Genomic DNA, 20,460 nt, shown 5'->3' on the forward strand with positions numbered 1-20,460 from the left:
CCATGTGCTAACAGCTAACGCACCAAGGAGCATCTGGAAATAAGCAGGTTGCATCAGGAAATACTGTCATTACCACCAACTGGCACTTGCCTTCAGGCTAAGGCCAAGTTCCAAGGTCTCCAGAAGGGGAGAGCAGGGAAAAGAAAAGAACACAGTCACCAGGGTTAGAATTAAAATGGCGGGTGTTAACTACAAAACACAGCCGCCTTTACATTGTAAATTGAAAGGCTGCAACACTTGCACATGTCAGTCATGCTTTGAATGGCGTATTGCAAAGGTATTGTACTGTGCTTGGAAGTGGTTGGTAATGTAAGAGCAGTCTTAGATCTGAACATTTCAAAGTACAGAGCTAAAACAGTCACTCTGTCCTAGGTCATGTTTAGAAGGGAGAACATTTTTTGAAATATTTTTAATTAGGGAGGTACAACTTGAATTTGTCCATTAAGAATGCACATTTTTGCTTTCGGTTGGAAATCAATTTTGCTACGGTATGACCTACTGAACTCCCCTGGTCTCAAGTCATACATTATTACTGTAGTAAGGAAGGACTGCAGTTGCACCTTCAAGGAAATCATCCAGAGCAGAGGAACCAAATTGATTCATGATGTGGTGACTGTGAGCACCAGGGCAGCATTCTGAATAGCACCCTATTCCCCATATAGTACACAACTTTTGACCCATAGAGCTCTGGTCAAAAGTAGTGCATTATGTAAGGAATATGAGTCGGGTGTTGACGAGTGTAAAGCTTGATACCATTAGCCAAAAATCCAGACATATTAAACAATTTATATTAAAACTATAGGGGAACTTTTTCACCCATATCCTCTCACATTATTATGTTTCTAGGTATCATGCATGTTTTCAGAAACACTTACGTGAATGGCCAATATTTCAACTCTCTCAATTGTCTATGGAGGCCGAGTGATTTTCCATTGTTACAAACACACCCAGATGTTCACCTAGCAGTATTTATTATGCCGTTGGGCATCCCTACTCAGGTAACGGTCTAAATCACTCCTAACCGAATATGGTTAAAATAGACTAATGTTTCATGCTCTGAGATTAAGTTCTATGATGGGAAAGCAACAAAGTTAAAACTAGACCATCAGAAATCTGCTTAAGGGGGCTTCTGATGTCTCCCCACAGGCCTAGGCCTCAGTCCATCTCATACCGTCCCATAATGCTTTGCACATAGTCTTAAAGGCCCCTCATCAGATCAGCCATTTGTATTTGGCAGTGTGTGTGAGTGTGTATGTGTGGTTTAGATCAGTGAGTTAGTGGTTAGAGTGTTCGAGAACCTCAGGTCAGTCATCATCAACATGCCCTGGAGAGACAGCCAAGTCAGTCATGTGCCAGTTGCATGGGTGGCAAAAGGGCTTCTTCCACACGGCTCCTGATAGTCACTGTTGAAAAATCATATGCATAATGTTGGTTGTCAAATTCTTCTGCTATCACCTGTCTTTCAGGGTCACGTTCTATTTTGAGACATAGACCGATAAATCGTCTGGTCTTAGCAAGTGTGTTTATGGCTGCAGAGGATAGACCGCATTTGAAAGCAGAGCTTTTGGAGGTGCGTGGTACTGGATTGCATATACAGTGCATTCGGGAAGTATTCAGACCCCTTGACATTTTCCACATTTTGTTACGTCACAGCCTTATTCTAAAATGTATTAAATCTTTTTTTCCCTCATCAATCTACACACAATACCCCATAATGACAAAGCAAGAACAGGTTTTTGAAATATCATATTTGCATACACCACCGTTCAAAAGTTTGGGGTCACTTAGAAGTGTCCTTGTTTTTGAAAGAAAAGCACATTTGTTGTCCATTAAAATAACATCAAATTGATCAGAATTACAGTGTAGACATTCTTAATGTTGTAAATGACTATTGTAGCTGGAAATTGCAGATTTTTTATGAAATATCTAGATAGGCGTACAGAGGCCCATTATCAGCAACCATCACTCCTGTGTTCCAATGGCACGTTGTGTTAGCTAATCCAAGTTTATCATTTTAAAAGGCTAATTGATCATTAGAAAACCCTTTTGCAATTATATTAGCACAGTTGAAAACTGTTGTCTGATTAAAGAAGCAATAGCACTGGTCTTCTTTAGACTAGTTGAGTATCTGGAGTTTCAGCATTTGTGGGTTCAATTACAGGCTCAAAATGACTAGAAACAAAGCACTTTCTTCTAAAACTCGTCAGTCTATTCTTGTTCTGAGAAATGAAGGCTATTCCTTGCGAGAAATTGACAACAAACGGAAGATCTCGTACAATGCTGTGTACTACTCCCTTCACAGAACAGCGCAAACTGTCTCTAACCAGAATAGAAAGAGGAGTGGGAGGCCCCAGTGCACAACTCAGCAAGAGGACACGTTCATTAGAGTGTCTAGTTTGAGAAACAGACGCCTCATAAGTTCTCAACTGGCAGCTTTATTAAATAGTACCCGCAAAACACCAGTCTCAACGTCAACAGTGAAGAGGCGACTCCGGGATGCTGGCCTTCTAGGTGTGTTCTTTTGCCCATCTTAATCTTTTATTTTTATTGGCCAGTCTGAGATATGGCTTTTTCTTTGCAACTCTGCCTAGAAGGCCAGCATCCCGGAGTCGCCTCTTCACTGTTGACCTTGGGACTGGTATTTTGCGTGTTTTTCAAACCTTTTCTGTTTTTTATTTTTAAGAAATGTGAGAGAAAAAATTTGCTTTGTCATTATGGGGTATTGTGTGTAGATTGATGAGGGGAATACAATTATTATTATTTTTAAATAATGCTTAAAGTAACAAAATGTGGAAAAAGGGAAGGGGTCTGAATACTTTCCGAATGCACTGTATGAAGGGAGGGAAGGAGGGAAGGAGGGAAGGAGTCATCCTACAGGAGGAGGGAGTAAAAATGACTGAAAAGGAATGAGCAAACAAAGGCATGTCTGTGACTGCAGGACCGCTTCCAAACTCAGGAAGAGAGACAGGAGAAATCCGACCCCTGGCTCGTTATGATGATTGGATTTACTGTTCACTTCCCCCAGGGCTTTTCACTACTTCCTCTTTGTTTTCTTAATAAAGATGATTTACTAAGGGGAAATCCGGTTTGCTTTGATATTGAGTTTGATAAGTCATTATTTATATATTTAGACTTTCAACTGTACGCCAGTTGTAGCTTAGCTTAATCCCAGAGCTAAACTCTTCTTAAAGCCACTTTCGTCAGAGCAGACAATGAGAGGCCGCATAAGAGGTCAAAGTGAGTCAGCGCAATCAGTGCAATATGACACCTGTGTTAAATCAACATCACTCACAAGAATGACTCTTGAATTGCAGCACACCGGTATTCAAATTAATAATTTGTGGCTTTGCTCATTTGCGTTTTTGTTTTTAGTAAATTAAATTGGAAATGGCATGCCCGCTTCCACATGCACAAACTTAAGTCCTAAAGACAATGAGTGACTTTTGCCGGATATGTGTGTGCACTTGTGTGTGAGAGAGAGCGAGAATGTGACAGCAACTATCTATCACAGCAGTAGCAGTTCATTATACTGCTAGTCAGGGAAATGAACCTTGTTTAGCCGTGTGTTCAATGATGACAGATGAGACAGGTCTCTCTCAGCCAGACCCTAGTTCAAAGCTTGTGAAGTTCCTAGGCTCAGAGAGGGTATATTTCATGTTATCACCTCATCTTCAGATGGACGTGCTGAGACACTAGCCTGGTTAAACCAGACTGAACACTCACCCTCCTGACACTACCAGGCTACAAGAGCTACCCTAAGAACTAGTCCTTGGCAGGGATTCCTGTGGTCAGCTAAAGTGCCAGTCCACAACAATTGGTTATCCGAAGGGAAGATGGGAAAATATGTCTCTCAATCATAAATGCATTATTAGCACCATTATAATTTATTCCATGCAGGGTTGTTAGTCCATGTTTATGGAGAAATACAGCAGTTCTGAAAGTATCCGGCCCCTCATCCTATGAACCAAAGAAATGCAGTCAGGTTGTGTCCTAAAATTCTCACTGCCAGAGCATGTTGGGTAATTGTGTTGGAGACACTATCCAGATGTTTTGAGGTCAGGGAGAGGTCAAGGCTTATCCAGCTCATTCTTTTAATTCTTCTAATCCATGAGTGTATTACAGAGACACTGTCATCTTATATGATCTTACCAACAAGGCTTTTGTGGCCAAGTTGATTCCACAAAGTGGTACTACTTGTAAGAGGACCTCATCCTTACATTTCATTGTCATTATTTATTTGGCTCTGTTCAAACTCTAAACAGAGAAGAAACGGTAGACATTATCCTGAGTACCACAGGTACAGAAAGCTCTTTCTCAGGAAGTGTGTTGGCTTTCTTGGAGGACTCCCTGACAATATTCCAGCTGGAGAATCTCTGACAATATCCAGCTGGAGAATCTCTGACAATATCCAGCTGGAGAATCTCTGACAATATCCAGCTGGAGAATCTCTGACAATATCCAGCTGGAGAATCTCTGACAATATCCAGCTGGAGAATCTCTGACAATATCCAACTGGAGAATCTCTGACAATATCCAGCTGGAGAATCTCTGACAATATCCAACTGGAGAATCTCTGACAATATCCAGCTGGAGAATCTCTGACAATATCCAGCTGGAGAATCTCTGACAATATCCAGCTGGAGAATCTCTGACAATATCCAGCTGGAGAATCTCTGACAATATCCAGCTGGAGAATCTCTGACAATATCCAGCTGGAGAATCTCTGACAATATCCAGCTGGAGAATCTCTGACACAGGAAACCACTCTAACTCCTCCTAAGCTCGTTGCTAAGCAGAAGGAGACAGGCAAGATGCCAAATACAAGCTTTTGTCAAAGACCTGTGACCAATTAGACATTGTGAGCAACGGTCTCAAATGAAGGACACCATTGTTCCTCACATGAGAAAACAGCTAAGGTATACTGCTGATTAACTCAGAAACAGCAAACCAAACTATCCCTTCCTGGAATGAAATGGATGACATCATTTTGAACTGATGATGGACATGGTGGACACTAGACAACTGTGTCATTTTTCTTACAAAACGGCCTCACAAATAGTATGATATAATGTGTTATATGTAAACATCTTTATACACTATTTGCAATAGTGATCTCCTTGACAAATTGTCTAGTAATCTGATACACTGTGTTTTTAGATGTTCTGAAAGCTTATTTTCCATTACCATTGCACATTAGTTCAGGAGTTACTGACTAACAAAACATTTTTATTTTTCAGCCCGTCCACTACAAGTGAAGCAGTCACTACCATAGAGGAGGATAACCACAAACTCCTAAGAAAATCTGTCACATCCACATCTGCACAGCGGTCAACAGAACAACCTACTCGCAATTTATAACTCAAACTGTCTCCACTTTGCTTTGGTACCCATCCCATGAAGAAGCAGGAGACAGGCTTCCATTGAGTCAGGGACAGTGATGGGTTTACAAAGAGGGGCACTGCGACGGGCACTTCCCTGGCTGCTGCTGCTAGTCGTGGCTGGAGGGTCACACGGCTCCCTGGTGAAGACTAACCTAGGGTTGAGGGTGAAGAGGGGCCAGTCGGCTTACCTGCAGGAGGGGGACCTGCAGTTCCACATCCCCCGGGTGAAGGACGCCTGCAAGGTGGAAGTGGTGCTCAACGAGCCAATTACGCAGAGGGTGGGGACGCTGACACCTCAGGTAATGTAACTGGCTTCTTTGTAGCAGATCAACAGGTGGTAACCATTGCTTTTCCAGTTGTAAGTTGAATAGTCATCTAAGAGTGGATGAGACAAGCACACATTGAAAACCCTGCCCATGGCAGAAACACTCAGCACATGGGACACAGGACCCCAAGTAAGATGTATTTTTACCTACCTGTTTACCACTTAGTGGTGGTGGACCTCTGGAAATGTCCTACCTGTTACAACTGGAACAAAAGTCTGAACAACCTTTCACTATCCAGGAAAAGGGTTAGTGACAGACAACTGCCCCGGGGTAAACCTGGCAGTAAAACGCTAATAACAGTGTGTCACTGGCATGTTTCTCCTCCATAATGAGAATCCCTGACAACGCTTAACACATTGTCCTAATTGCTGATCATAAAAACAGACCATAAAGCTGTTATATTAGGAGGTTTAGGTACAAGGGGGATTGTGATACAGTATGTACCATGGTATGTTTCTTCAGCAGTTCTTCAATTGGCTCTAGGCCAGGGCCGGCTCTAGCCTTTTGGGGGCCCTAAGCGATATTTGGTTGGGGAGCCCCCCTTAATAGTGGACAAAATGTTTTAGTGCCCCCCCCTTCACGACAGAGAGAAACATTTACTTTTTAAAGTAAATTTCCTGCAATTCTACAAATTTTGCCATCGGTCATAGAGAACATGTACCAGTTTTAAAGTAATTTTTCTGCAGATCTACACATTTTACCATGGGGAAGAAAGAAAATAATGACATTTTATAACGCATTTCATGCAATTCTACTCATTCTGCCATGGGGCAGAAATATATTTTGCCGTTTTAAAGCAAGTTTTCTGCAGTTCTACACATTTTGCCAGGGGACAGAGAGAAGTCATGTAATTCTACAAATTTTGCCATTGAGCAGGGAGAAAATTTAGATTTTTTTTATACATTTCATGCAATTCTACTCCTTTTGCCATTGGGCAGAGATACTGTTTTTCGTTTTAAAGCTAATTTCCTGCAATTCTACACATTTTGCCATGACTTATGCCATGTTAATGATATCTGAGTGAGAGTGACTAACAAAATAAATGGGAGCTCCCTGGAAGTCAGGGCACCTGGGCACGGACTGTCAGTGCTGCTGCACAAACACATGTTTTACTTGCACCTTGTGTATTTTACTATTCCAACACTCCAGGGGCCCTAAGCGACCACTTATGTCCTGCTCTAGGCCATAGAGGCTCATTTCCTGGACAAAACAATCCTGGACTAAAAAGCACTTTCAATGGAGATTCTCTATTGAGGATGTGTTTTAGTCCTCGGCTTAATATGTGTCTTGGAAACCGGCCCTTAATGATTTGGGCATGAAAGATGTTTTTTGGTTAGAAAATTCGTAGAAAATGCTAATATTAGCAATTGGTGGCAGTTGCTATACAAACTCAACCATGTGAGTATTAAAGTGGATGTCATTAGTCATTGGAACCCCTTGAAACTGATATGTCTGATCCTCAGAAGAGGAAAAGGAAGGTAGATCTGAGCATTCTATGTCTGACCCTGGACACTAATTGAGCCGTTGTCTGCAGGGAGAGACAGGCAGCCTCCAGGCCTAATGAAGGTCTGTTGACAGACTCAGGGCTTTTCCCGGTGCCCTCCCTAGTAGCCTACATGTCTGAGATGACATGAGATACCCCTACACAGCCGGAAATGTTGCCACCCACTCTCGTGAGTTGTTTGGTTACTGTGTAGCCCTTTTTAAGACCGCTGTTACTTGTTGTTCACGATGAACAACATCAAACGTCAAGTAGTGGCTTTAAATGGTGCTAATTATGTGGTGGTGACTGTAGAGAGTATTTATCCTAAATAAGCAACGATGGTAACGTTACATTACTACCAGATGACAGGAAGAAACCTCTGGTTTATGTGCAGCTTGGGTTGCTCTGTTTTGTTTTTCTTCTGAATGTTACTTGAACAATGGGTAAACAAGACAGTGGTTTGAATGTTTTCTGTTCGCTGTTTGAGAGGAAAAACAACTTTTGGTTTTATTAGCATTTTTGCTCTCTCTCCTATCTAGCTGGTGTTTTTTGAGCACACTTTTTATGCCCCTTGTAAGATTTACTGCAATAAACTAAGCCTCAAACTACATATGTGGGAACCTTATTTGACCAGTTTTGTCGCGGGAGTATAATAATCCTGCAGCAGGAAGATTATTTCTTTTTTAAGTGATAATGTGGAAATTTGTTTTCTTGAAAGGCTACAGTAGCCCACGGCTGTATTTCGGATACATCTGATTTTATTTTCACATCATAATTGTAGGTATTTGACTGCCACTACCTGGCTGATGACGTAAAGTATGTTCAGAATGGCTGCCCGATACTAAAAGAAGATACTGTCAAGCTACGACTCTACAGGTACCTGCATCTATCCAAATTCTATTCAGAGGTTCTATGATTACATGTATTGTAATTACAATGACTTTTTTTTTTACCCATTTTGAATTAACTAACTAAAATGGTACTGAATGAGACTGAAGACATCACTTCCTGCATAACAGAGTACATAGCAACAGGAATTCTTTATTGTACTAAGTATTGTACTCACTTATCTCCTCCCTGTAAAGTTGGCCCCACTTGTAAAATGAAGTTATGACCACTGGTACTGTTTTCAGTGTGACTAGATGGTCTTCTCCCCAGGTTCACAGAGACAGAGACCTTTACGGAGGTCTTCTTCCTGCATGTGGAGATCATGGAACCCGACTGCAACATCATCAAACTAGGGCCCAAGTCCCTGGTGGTGCCAGAGTTCTACGGCCTGTCCGACACGCTGGATGGCAACGTGGTGTCCTTCCACTATGAGAGGATGACCAGTCTTGAGTGTAGCATCCGTGTGAACACCCATGAGACACACCTCCCGGGTCATGGTCAGTTGGTCATTGGGGAGCCAGACCAGCTGGAGGCCAGAGGGGATGAGCCGGAGAGCTTCATTCCTCTCCGGCAGCAGCTAGGTATGGATGTATAATAGTATTACTATTATAAAATATTAGTAGTAATGGTAACAAGATTAGTGATACAGTCAATTGGTAGATTATTGGCAAACTCAGAATGTTGGATGTTTTAAAAGTAGTGTTCAACATGAACTGAAATAATTTGAATGCATGAGAAATCAGTGTAATCCATGAATTCCAACCAAAATCATTTATTTGTCCTTGAACACCTCTCCCTAACCTCACTCTTCTTCTTCTAAATCGTACAGATAACAAGGCCAGGGCCATGTGTAAGACTGAGGACTGCCTGAAGGGCCTGAAGCTGGCAAAGGTTACCAAAGTGCCCTGTGATGAGTTCCTGGTGATGGGCCTGAGGTACCAGCACATAGACCCACCGTCTCCAGACGTAGACTACATCGCCCTCCGACTGGACCTCACCGACACCAGGAGCGGGAGCATATACCAGGTACTTCATGCTATTTCTCATCAGAAAAAAATTCTAGAAGTTACCAAAATGTTGAAGGCTTGAAATCAGTGAAAGTACTGTATCTTTGTTAATGTCGTATGCTGCGAAAGTTCGGGACAATTTAATTTCAACTAAGAAATTCAGGAAGTAAATTATGCACAACCTCACGGTAGAATGCCTTGTTTGTCTGTTTATTTTTTATTTATTTAAGTCAGTTAATTTAGAACAAATTCTTATTTTCAATGACAGCCTAAGAACAGTGGGTTAACTGCCTTGTTCAGGGGCAGAATGACAGATTTTTAACTTATCAGCTCGGGGATTTGATCTTGCAACCTTTCGGTTACTAGTCCAACACTCTAACCACTAGGCTACCCTGCCGCCCAGGGTAGCCTAGTGATTTGACTGTGTGTCTATGTGCTTATGCTTGCGTTTGTATGTGCAGTCGGAGCGGGCCTGGATACCTGTCCACATCCTTGGCGCTGTTCCCAACCAGCCGCCCAAGCCAGCCTTCATGTCCATGTTTATCCTGGAAGTGGACCAATTCATTCTCACGCCCCTCTCCACCGCCACCCTGGACGCAGAGGACGGAGAGACCCCCAAACAGCTGCTGGTGTTCAACATCACCAAGCCCCCCCTAGAGGGCTTCATCACCCACCTGTCAGACCACACGCGACCCATCTTCTCCTTCACCTGGGTGGACCTCAACGACATGCTTATCGGCTACCAGCCACCCAACTCCTCCCACACCCAGCGTAGGAACTATGAGGTGCCCATTACTGTTTCCTTTGTTTGGCCCATCACACTCACAGTGTTTAAATGCAATTTCCGTTGCATTTAAGGAGGTGGTGGAACAGGTCCAAAAGTGTGGCAACATTTTGTTTGGCATAACAACAGAGTTGGCTATACATTCCAAACAGATCTGAGACCAGGCTAGACTGTCATCTTTTTCAGGCCATCAGATGTAGTTTCTCTTCAACAGGTGGAGTTTGAGGTACATGACTTCTTCTTTGAGAAGAGCACCCCGATCATGGTCCACATGTCAGTTAGAACAGCAGACACCAATGCACCCAGGGTGTCATGGAACATGGGTAGGTGTCAATGCACCCAGGGTGTCATGAAACATGGGTAGGTGTCAATGGCAGTAGAGGCTGGTGGGAGGAGCCATAGGAGGACGGGCTCATTGTAATGGCTGGAATGGACTCGTGGAACGGAGTCAAACATGGTTTCCATATGTTTGATACGTTCCATGTATTCCATTCCAGCCATTACAATGAGCCCGTTCTCCTGTAGCTCCCCCCCACCAGCCTCCACCGGTCAATGGGTGTATTCCAGACACACAACTTCTGCACAGATCTTGCACAGATTATAAAATGGTTATGTCACAATGTGATCTTTCTAGGTCTTAGTCTTCTTGAAGGTCAGTCTCGTCCAATCACGTGGGATCAGCTCCAGATTGTGGACAACGACAACTTCAAGGCTGTACGCATCATCACTGTCGACGGCCTCCAGCATGGCAGGCTAACACTGAGAGGTATAGAAGTCATTATTCCTTCAATAGCATCATTTGATTGTTATTTTATTTTAATTACTTCTAGGATGTCGGCGACATCCCCACTATGTGTCCATAATCTGCAGGTGGCAAGGGTTTCATGTTCACCGTCGCCGACATCCTCGCGGGCGCCGTGCGCTACCATCACGACGACAGCGACACCACCAAGGACTTCATCATCTTCCGCATCACCGATGGGCGCCACCAGACCCGGCATAAGTTCCCCATCAACATCCTGCCCAAGGATGACAGCCCACCATTCCTCATCACCAACACAGTGCTGGAGCTGTCTGAGGGCCACACGGCCCTGCTGAGAGGATCCATACTGCAGGCCTCAGACATGGACTCAAGCGACGACTACATCCTGTTCAACATCACCCGGCCACCGCAAGCTGGAGAGCTCATGAAGATCCCTGGTCCTGGACTCACCGGTGAGGAGAGGAGCACTCTGAATAGACCACATTGTTTTACAAGGCACAGCTATTGTGCACACTTTGGTTCCCAGCTGAATGCAATTGCAAGGCATAGCAATGGGGAACTTTTGCAGAGGTTTATTATGCGATGACTCACTTGTTAAGTTTGATAATCATATGCCAGTTTTAGAATACAATACTTCAATATAAGTAAGTAAGTCGCTCTGGATAAGAGCGTCTGCTAAATGACTTAAATGTAAATGTAAATATACAGGTAACTGCCAAAATAATGGGAACACTTGAGTAAATAAGGGATGCAAAAGTATATTGAAAGCAGGTGCTTCCACACAGGTGTTGGTTCTTGAGTCAATTAAGCAGTTAACATCCCATCATGCTTAGGGTCATATATAAAAATGCTGGGCAGGCCATTATTTTGGGGTCAGTGCTATCCTGGCTCCTTGGGACGTCCCTACCCTTACCTAACCTTAACCTTTTAAAATGTCAACTTCAATGGGTTAGGGATGTCCCAAGGACCCCGGATAGCCCAGACCATTACTATGGTTGCCATGGCTATGCCACCATAGGATGACAATGCCCCCATCCAAAGGCAAGAGTGGTCACTGGACGGTTTGATGAGCATGAAAACAATATAAATCCTACGCAATGGCCATCTCAGTCACCAGATCTCAACCCAAAAAGCGGCGCCTGAGGCAGCTTTTTCCACCACCATCAACAAAACACCAAATAATGGAATGTCTCGTGGAAGAATGGTGTCGCATCACTCCAATAGAGTCCCAAACACTTGTAGAATCTCTCCCAAGGTACACTGAAGTTGTTCTGGCTATTGGTGGCCCAACGCCCTATTAAGACCCTTTACGTTGATGTTTCCTTTATTTTGGCAGTTACCTGTATGTTTCAGTTAAATCACACAGCCTCATATATTATCTTAAATCATCTGTAAAAAATGACAATGGTGTTCTTTTCCTTGGTCCTTTCAGGTTATCCTGTCAGCCGTTTCCTGCAGAAGGACCTGTTCCACTCTGTGGTCTACTACCGCCATCTAGGGAATGAGGTGTTTGATGACTCCTTCGAAGTGGTGCTCTCGGACTTCCATGACCCACCAAACCTTTCAGAACCTCAGGTGAGTAGTACCATTACCGGATCGTGTAAAAATGCAGATTCATAAAGTTGGATTGAATTGAATTCAAACTCCTCAAATGTCATTCAAAGCTAATGTGGCGTCCCACCTTTGCAGGTCATAGTGGTGCACATCAACCCTGTGCCTGACCAGCCACCTAAAGAGGTTCCTGGGGTGACTCGGTGCCTGGTGGTCAAAGAGACAGAGGTGGTCCACCTGACCAAGAAGCAGCTTCACTTCATCGATCTGGAGTCCCCTGACAGCGAGCTCACATACACTGTTACCACTCCGCCCTTCTACAGCAGGTCTTATGGGTGAGCATCTCATGTCGAGTTAAGTTTGTTTTTGCCATTTGCAGGGATAGAATGCATACTGTACACTTGGTACCATTGGGGAAGAATGATACCAATGCTAATACTTTAAGGCAAACTCGACTGTTACATTCAATGTGCTATTTTCCTGTTGGCCAGGGGCCATGATGCAGGGAGGCTGTTCCTGGTTGACAGCATTGCCAAGTTCACCAAGGATCCTGAAGCCCCAGTGTTAAGGTTATTCACACAGGTAAGCTCAGATATGTTTACTCCCAAGTTATTGTAGCTGGACGGGGGAAAAGTCAGACTTGGTTTACTAACACCTTTATTGTTCCAGCATGCAGTCAACTACATGAAAGTGGCCTACATGCCTCCCATCCTGGACATTGGGCCTTACCCGCAGCACATCCAGTTGGTGCTCTCCGTCACCAACCAGCAGGGAACCACAGTCGCTGGCATCTGCTTCAACATTACTGTGGTGCCAGTGGACAACCTGGCCCCAGAGGTATAAGGTTGTGTTCAAAGTTATCAAGCTAGATACCACTTCTGTGTACTGGTAGGCTAACCCCCAACCGGTCACAATCATGCTAGCATTGCTAACTCTACCACAAGCTGTCTAGGAGTAGCTGAAGCAGGTTGAAGACTCTACACCAAGGCGGTTGACGCCCTCGAAGGCCAAAGTACTACTGGGTTTTATTTTCTACCTGGTAGTTAATTGGTCAATTTATATCATGAATTGAACAGACAATTTAGCCCTTAAATAGAAGAATGAGAGACAGAATTGTTTCATCCCTTCAGGCCCTTCATTGCACAACCCTGCTGTATACTTTATGTTCCCTCCCCAGGTGCACATGAAACCTCTGACAGTGGACGAGGGTGGGGAGTGCTGGGTGGGTCCGGACCACCTGCTGCTGACAGACCATGACTCTACAGAGGAGAGCCTGAGAGTGGAGCTGAAGAGAGAGCCTTGGCACGGAGCTGTTCAGCTGGATGGCTTCTCCATGAAACCGGGCCAGAACTTCACTGTTCGCGACCTGAAAAGCCTAAAAGTTAGGTTAGATATGATTGATGACACTTCATTACTGCACCCTAACACACTGCAATGCTCATGAGAAGTTTGGACATGTTGGCTGCGTTCCAATGGCCACACTATAGACCGTTTAGAACGTATACCCAATAGAATGCTTGATTCTATGCGTAATGCTAGTATGAATTTTGGAACAGCGCAGTCATTGGCTATCTATATACAGCATGGACATAAACTGATTCGATAACAAGGAGAGTCAAATTGTGTCAACAATCCTATTGTATTGTCAAACTACAATTGTGTTGGTTTGTCCGTGCAGATATCAACACGACAGCTCGGAAACAGTGGGAGATGCCATTGAATTAATCGCTACCGATGGGATTAACGCAATCAACTTTGTTCTGGAAGTTAAGGTACTGTAAAACTTCATGTACATGACCATTTCGATGCGAACAGAGCCAAAAAGATGTTACAGTGAATGTTTGCTGTATGAGAGTCAAAGACCATATCTTTTTCAACAGGTGACACTGATCAATGATGAGGTTCCAGTTCTCATGCCAGGTCTGAAACCTGTTCTGGACTGTGCAGAGGGACAGGAAGTCATCATCACCGCTGAGTACATCTATGCCACAGACGCAGACAGTGACGACAACAGTCTGACCTACATGATTGCCCGCCAGCCATACCATGGCGTGGTGCGCAAAAACGCCATTGTGGTCGATCGCTTCATTCAGGCAGACATTGTCGCAGGGAGTATCACCTACGAACACACAGGTATTATTGTTAAATCTACCTCATCCATGCACCACTATAAGTGTATTGCTTGTTTATGACCATTCCATTTAAAAAATATATATTTTATACATTAACCCTAACATCTTAAAACTGTTTCTGTTGGCCATCATGTGGTTTTCTGCGTGAGTCAAAAAACATGATTATAGACATATTATTTCATCCCCTTCTTTGAAGCCAAAAACAATCATGTTTCGTATGTCTCTCAGGAGCGGAGATTGGACTAGCCCCTCGACACGACACAATCACGTTTGTGATATCCGACGGCCAGACGGAGAATGTTACGTCATGCTGTAAGGACCGAGGGGACACATTGAAAAGAGGCAGGGCACAAGTCCAGGAGAGCCTGCCTCTGTATGACCTGAAGGTCACCGTGTTCCCTGTGGACAGTCAGATGCCTTCTATTGCAACAGGTAATGAATGCAGTGATGTTGCAGCAATGCCTAGGATTCTTTTTATTCAGGTTCAGACATTATTAGTATCCTTGAGTTTTGTGAAACGGTTCAAGAGCAAACGTACACCTACATTAGCAAGTGGAGGAAAAATACTGAAAGCAACACTCTGGGCTCACCAACAGAAAAGTAAAATATTGAGCAATACTGTATAGTGCATTCGATTACTATTTTCTCTCACAATTATACCTAAATGGTCAATCAATATGGATGTTCCTCTCCTCCTTTGTAGGAGATGTGTTTGTGGTGGATGAGGGAGGTGTGGCCCCTATAACTGTAGCCCACCTCAGTGCCTCGGATGTGGACACTCCCCTGGAGGAGCTGGTGATCAGCCTGGTCTCTCCTCCCCAGTATGGCTACATCGAGAATATCCTGCCCAGTCCTGGATTTGAGAAAAGCAACACAGGCATCAGCATCGGTGAGTAGCTTTAACCCCGTCATATTTGTCTTCATTTAACCCCATTCACATCACAGGCTTTGCACTTTTTCTTAGACTGTAATGCTGTAACCTCAAGCCATATGGAATCCCTCATAAGCAGTGAACAATCCTTTGACCTTTGTAAAAACTCAAACTTTGTCCCCTTTTCGTAGTATGTATAACCAGTATGTACATTATTAACTGTAAAGGTTCCCGGTTCCACCTCAGCATCTCTCCTCCGGTCTCTCCTCAGCCTCCTTCTCTTACAGTGACATCATGAACGGACATGTGAACTATGTCCAGTCCAGACACCAGAGGATCGAGCCAACCGCTGACCAGTTCATGCTCTGTGTCTCTGACGGGAAACACACCTCTGCCCACGTCCACTTCTACATCATCATCACCCCCATCAATGACGAGGTCCCGGAGTTTCTCGCCAGAAATATCACGGTGAGTCACCCGTCGTCAAGCTGTCAATTATCCACAGCCGAGGTCACCACCAACCAACTCCGGTCCTGGAGAGTTACTGGATGTGGAGGGTTTTATTCAAGCCCATCACTAACACACCTGGTCCAGGCTGAAGACCATGATTAGTGGAATTAGGTGTGCTAGTGCTGGTCTGAAACAAAACCCTGCACGTCTTGTAGCTTTCCTGGGCCGGATTTGGAGTCGTCTTGTCTACACTATGTAAAGCTATTATAGTTCAAATCCAATAAAGTTTTATTGGTCACATACACATGTTTAGCAGATGTTATTGCGGGTGTAGCGAAATGCTTGTGTTTCTAGCTCCAATGGTGCAGTAATATCTAACAATTTCACAGCAATACACACAAATCTAAAAGAATGGAATAAATAATATATCAATATTTTGATGAGCAATGTCAGTGCGGCAAAGACTAAAATACAGTAGAATAGAATACAGTATATACACATATGAGATGAGTAATGCAAAATATGTAAACATTATTAAAGTCACTAGTGTTCCATTATTAAAGTGGCCAGTGATTTAAAGTCCATGTATATTGGGCAACAGCCACTAAGGTGCTAGTGATGGCATTTTTCATGCTCTTCACTCTCTGATTTCACATTTACAACAACTGAAACCAGCTAACCACCTATTCTATAGTGCAACATTTCTCAAAGCACTCTAGGACCACATCCGGACCGATTTAACCGACATCCCCATTGATGTTCCCGTGTAAAAAGGTGCGAGAGGGCCATATGAAGGAGCTGGACCCTGCTATTATAAACGCAGTGGATCTGGACGTCCCTAAGAACAACCTGCTGTTCAGCGTGGTCCAGGCCCCCCAGCATGGCACCATCATGGGCCGAACGTATGGCAACAACGTGCCCGCCAATGGAAGACCCGTCAACAGGCACAGGGACGCAGAGGTGCTGGTCCAGGACTTCACCATGCAGGAGTTGAGGAATGGTACTGTACCGTGACCAAGTCATTGTGACTCAGAGGCTGTCCTAATGTGGACACCGTAGTACTGTGCTATTATTGAGACTGGTGATCCTGAAGAGCATGAAAAAGCTGTTGAGATTCAAATAGAGCAATTTGGTGGGATTTGTGTACTAGTGAGCTTCAGTCGTGGTGTTATACATACAGGCACATTAAAATAATGAGTTCACCTCCACTGTTCAGGTATGTCTCTGATGTACATGCACGATGACTCTGAGAACATGGTGGACAGCTTCACCATCCATCTGACCGATGGGAAACACCAGCTCCAGAGGCACGTGATGGTCAACGTACTCCCCGTCAATGATGAGGAGCCTCGAGTCATAAGGTAATAGATGGGACTTGCTACATTTACACAGAGAAAACAATTAATTGATGTCCGCACGTTCTGTAGAGTTTACTATGAGTTTACTTCACCAATAATCCATACATGGAACATACTGCAACCAGTTTACAACAGGTCGTATAAACTTCCTCCAGCCTAATATAGACTTCCCTTATATCTGTGCTCCCCCTTCTGGCTTTCCTGAGTACTACACCACAATTTCTCCTTCCTGTGGACATTCGGTACACATTTCACACAAGTTAATAAACAAACCGTTTGGGTGAAGTTTCCCTTAGGTACAGATCTAGAATTAGTTTCCCCTCCCCCAGTCCTAACTTTAATTGTTAGTGGGGGAAATGCAAAACTGACCCACGCAACTTCACCCTACTCCTAAAACAAACATGGTTGTCTGCCCTATAGGAACAATGGAATGGAGGTGGAGGCAGGCGAGGCTAGGCTGATCTCCAGTGCTAATCTCTTTGCTCAGGACAGCGACACTACCTCTCAGGAGATAGTCTACATGTTGGAGAGTGTTCCCACTCAGGGACTGCTACAGGTTAAGGTCAGTACACTCCTGTATCATCTGATATGAACTGGTAGGTGTTATTAACAAATGCCAGGATAGAAAGTATTGTTCCATGCTAGCTTAAAGGGGCATTTCACTTTTTAAAAAGCATTTATATATATATATATATTACTTCATTATTCAACTTTTGAAACATGCAAAATTATGCATGTCAACATATATATTTTTTTAAAGATATTACTTTGTCCACTAATGATTTCACTGTAAGTAAATCATCAACATTCAGTCATTATGTGCCTTCCATTATGTGTTCTCTCCCTAACTGTCCATGGCCCCTTCTCAGGTAGGCTCTGACTGGGTGACCCAGTCTGCGGGGATGAACTGCACCCAGGAGACATTGGACATGAACCTGCTGCGCTACCTCCATACGGGGCCACTGGGACACACACAGGATTTCTTTGTGTTCCACCTGCTGGACGGGAAGAACCGCTCCCCCGCGCAGCACTTCCACATCTCCCTCAAGGACATGGAGAAAGGTTTGTGAACAGATGGACAGACCACCAAACTGGGAAGTGCACTATTATGCAGTTTGCTATAAACAAACACTAGTAGAGAAGTCTCATCATATCAGCTGGTAGCTACTACTACTGTTGTCTTATGTTATTATAATAATGTTAAACACAGCTAAAATAATGAATAAAATAAGCTGGTTTATAAGTCTATGTTGTGTAAACCAATTTGTGCAAACTTTCATTTTTAAGACTTCACTTTCTCTATCAATTCCCAGGAAACATTGGCATTTTTGTGAAGCCGGTGAAGACCAGCCGCGGTGAGCGCGTGGTTCTGACCACAGACGTCTTGCTGGCGACGGACGGTACAGACAAACCCGAGGAGCTGTTCTACATTGTTACAGTCCCCCCCGGCAACGGCCACATGGAGTACATCAAACACCCCGGGGTGGCCATCAGCACCTTCAGCCAGATGGACATCGCTGCCAACCTGGTGGGCTACGTCCACGACAACAGAGCCACCGCGTCGCTGGAGACACTACAGTAATGGCAACCCTTCTAAATGTATAAAATGAAACAGCTGATAATCTTAAACATTTTCCACATAATAGTGGTTGGAACATGCTGCAAACGATGCTGGTTTGTAGATTTTTTTTTTTATATCTCCAAGACTGTAGCCATCATAACAGATAGCAGATGGCCCAAATCTGACCCACATCTATAAGTTTGATACATTGTATGACATGAAGTACCCTCCCCTAAGAACCTGCCATGCTCCTGTTTGTCTTTGCTAGGTTCGTCGTCAGCAACGGCAAGGCCACCCGTAACGGCACCCTGGAGATTTACGTTGAGACCACAGACCGCGTGCTGCCATCACTGACCTGTAACAGCGGCTTGAGAGTCCCTCAGGACTCCTCCATGGCGGTGACCCCTGACGCCCTTGCCTTGTCCGACCCCGACACCCCACCCAGTGACCTGCTCTTCTTCCTGGCCCAGCCTCCGCAGTACGGCACCCTGCTCCGGGGCGGTGTCCCGCTCGCTGCCGGGGGTAACTTCACCCAGTGGGACCTGCAGGAGCTGGAGGTGACCTACAGGCACGGGGGCGGCCCGTCGCAGATCGACCGCTTTGCCTTCACGGCCTCTGACACTACCAACAGGAGTTTCCTGCTGGAGGGGAGGGTACAGACGGAACCTGTTATCTTTACCATTCAGGTAGGACACACTTATCTGCATACACACCTCTGCCCAGATATGTCGATTGAGGGGCCGTTTCACTAGTAGATCAGCACAGCAACTTATTCAATAGTAGTGGAATCAAACTAATTAGTTGTGCAATGTTTTGGGAATGTTTTGATGGACGCCTTTGATGTGCCTAATGAACAAGACCCTATATTCCAGATTGAGCCTTTGGACAGCTCGGCTCCTGAGGTTGTGCAGCTGCAGTCTCTGTGGAAGGCTGAAGTCCTGTCTGACGGTCGCTATGGCATCTACCTCTCGTCCCGGGAGCTGAGAGCGCAGGACGGCAACACCAAGGACGAAGACCTCACCTTCCACATCCACAGACCACCATACTTTGGCTACCTGGAGAATACGATTAAAGGTGAAGCCTTATATGCAGGGGCGTCAGGCCCCATTCCCTCAGTTTTATCCTTTTGTACACTGAAAATACAGAATATATTCTTTATTTTACACACAATTAATCCAAATGCATTTAATTAGGCCATCAGTGCTCCTTCAAAAAAAGACCATACGATAGCCCATAGACCCCAGGTTAATTGTGTTTGCTCTTCAGTAAACAGTCAATCTTACACTGTGCGGTTGCAGGCAGCTTTATCCAGAAGCGTTTCACTCAGAGGGACCTGAGCAAAAGGACTATCGTGTATATCATAGACCCAGCGACAGAAGCCCTGTCGGACAGCCTGGAGTTCAGAGTGTCAGACCCTCTGGGGAACACTGGGCCCTCCCACACGTGAGCTGCTACTCCGCGCAAGACACAAATAGTGTTAATATGCTCTACATACTGTGGTCAGTCAGGGGGAGGAGAGAACCAATGGTTACATACATACTACTGTACATGACAAGGCCAATTTATATGACAGCTTATGAAGATTTGATAAACGGTCCCCAACGACCGTATTGGTCTCTGTTTGTAACATATGTACTGTGTCCTCATAATGAAAGAACGTACCATCACCCTCAATCAACTTGGAGAGGCAACGCAGGATCTTTGGTAAGTGTGTAAAACTGTTTTCACTGTGCTGTGTTCTTCATGGTTCCATGCTGCAGACTGGAACTGAAGTGGTCTCGTGTGGAGCTGGTTGTGTCTGAGTACCAGGCATGTGAGGACCAGGGCACTGTCTCACTGGACGTCCTACGGAAAGGCAACATGGCCGAGTCCTCGTACATCACCATCAAGGTTTCTGATCTATCT

At 44.5% G+C, this 20,460-nt stretch overlaps 1 protein-coding gene across 4 annotated transcripts in view; it reads left to right on the forward strand.

Moving 5' to 3' along the window:
• frem1a (Fras1 related extracellular matrix 1a) overlaps positions 1 to 20,460 on the forward strand; it is a 30,390-nt gene that overhangs the window by 5,729 nt on the left and 4,201 nt on the right. For 3 of the 4 annotated variants that reach the window (XM_071378145.1, XM_071378144.1, XM_071378143.1), the window contains 27 exons: positions 5,238 to 5,680; positions 7,972 to 8,066; positions 8,349 to 8,659; positions 8,908 to 9,104; positions 9,547 to 9,870; positions 10,084 to 10,192; positions 10,504 to 10,635; positions 10,740 to 11,084; positions 12,065 to 12,207; positions 12,322 to 12,518; positions 12,675 to 12,765; positions 12,853 to 13,020; positions 13,361 to 13,569; positions 13,862 to 13,955; positions 14,064 to 14,316; positions 14,544 to 14,747; positions 15,019 to 15,204; positions 15,458 to 15,654; positions 16,411 to 16,636; positions 16,853 to 16,997; positions 17,415 to 17,556; positions 17,864 to 18,056; positions 18,308 to 18,572; positions 18,824 to 19,241; positions 19,428 to 19,629; positions 19,854 to 19,998; positions 20,316 to 20,445. In XM_071378145.1, the coding sequence (XP_071234246.1) occupies positions 5,438 to 5,680; positions 7,972 to 8,066; positions 8,349 to 8,659; positions 8,908 to 9,104; positions 9,547 to 9,870; positions 10,084 to 10,192; positions 10,504 to 10,635; positions 10,740 to 11,084; positions 12,065 to 12,207; positions 12,322 to 12,518; positions 12,675 to 12,765; positions 12,853 to 13,020; positions 13,361 to 13,569; positions 13,862 to 13,955; positions 14,064 to 14,316; positions 14,544 to 14,747; positions 15,019 to 15,204; positions 15,458 to 15,654; positions 16,411 to 16,636; positions 16,853 to 16,997; positions 17,415 to 17,556; positions 17,864 to 18,056; positions 18,308 to 18,572; positions 18,824 to 19,241; positions 19,428 to 19,629; positions 19,854 to 19,998; positions 20,316 to 20,445 (5,364 nt within the window). In that variant the 5' untranslated portion in view covers positions 5,238 to 5,437. Of the gene's footprint in view, positions 1 to 5,237; positions 5,681 to 7,971; positions 8,067 to 8,348; positions 8,660 to 8,907; positions 9,105 to 9,546; positions 9,871 to 10,083; positions 10,193 to 10,503; positions 10,636 to 10,739; positions 11,085 to 12,064; positions 12,208 to 12,321; positions 12,519 to 12,674; positions 12,766 to 12,852; positions 13,021 to 13,360; positions 13,570 to 13,861; positions 13,956 to 14,063; positions 14,317 to 14,543; positions 14,748 to 15,018; positions 15,205 to 15,457; positions 15,655 to 16,410; positions 16,637 to 16,852; positions 16,998 to 17,414; positions 17,557 to 17,863; positions 18,057 to 18,307; positions 18,573 to 18,823; positions 19,242 to 19,427; positions 19,630 to 19,853; positions 19,999 to 20,315; positions 20,446 to 20,460 lie in introns of those variants that run through there. The other variant, XR_011672084.1, reaches the window with a different exon arrangement.

The sequence above is a fragment of the Salvelinus alpinus genome, chromosome 31 (genome assembly GCF_045679555.1).
Source record: "Salvelinus alpinus chromosome 31, SLU_Salpinus.1, whole genome shotgun sequence".
Lineage (NCBI taxonomy): Eukaryota > Metazoa > Chordata > Actinopteri > Salmoniformes > Salmonidae > Salvelinus > Salvelinus alpinus.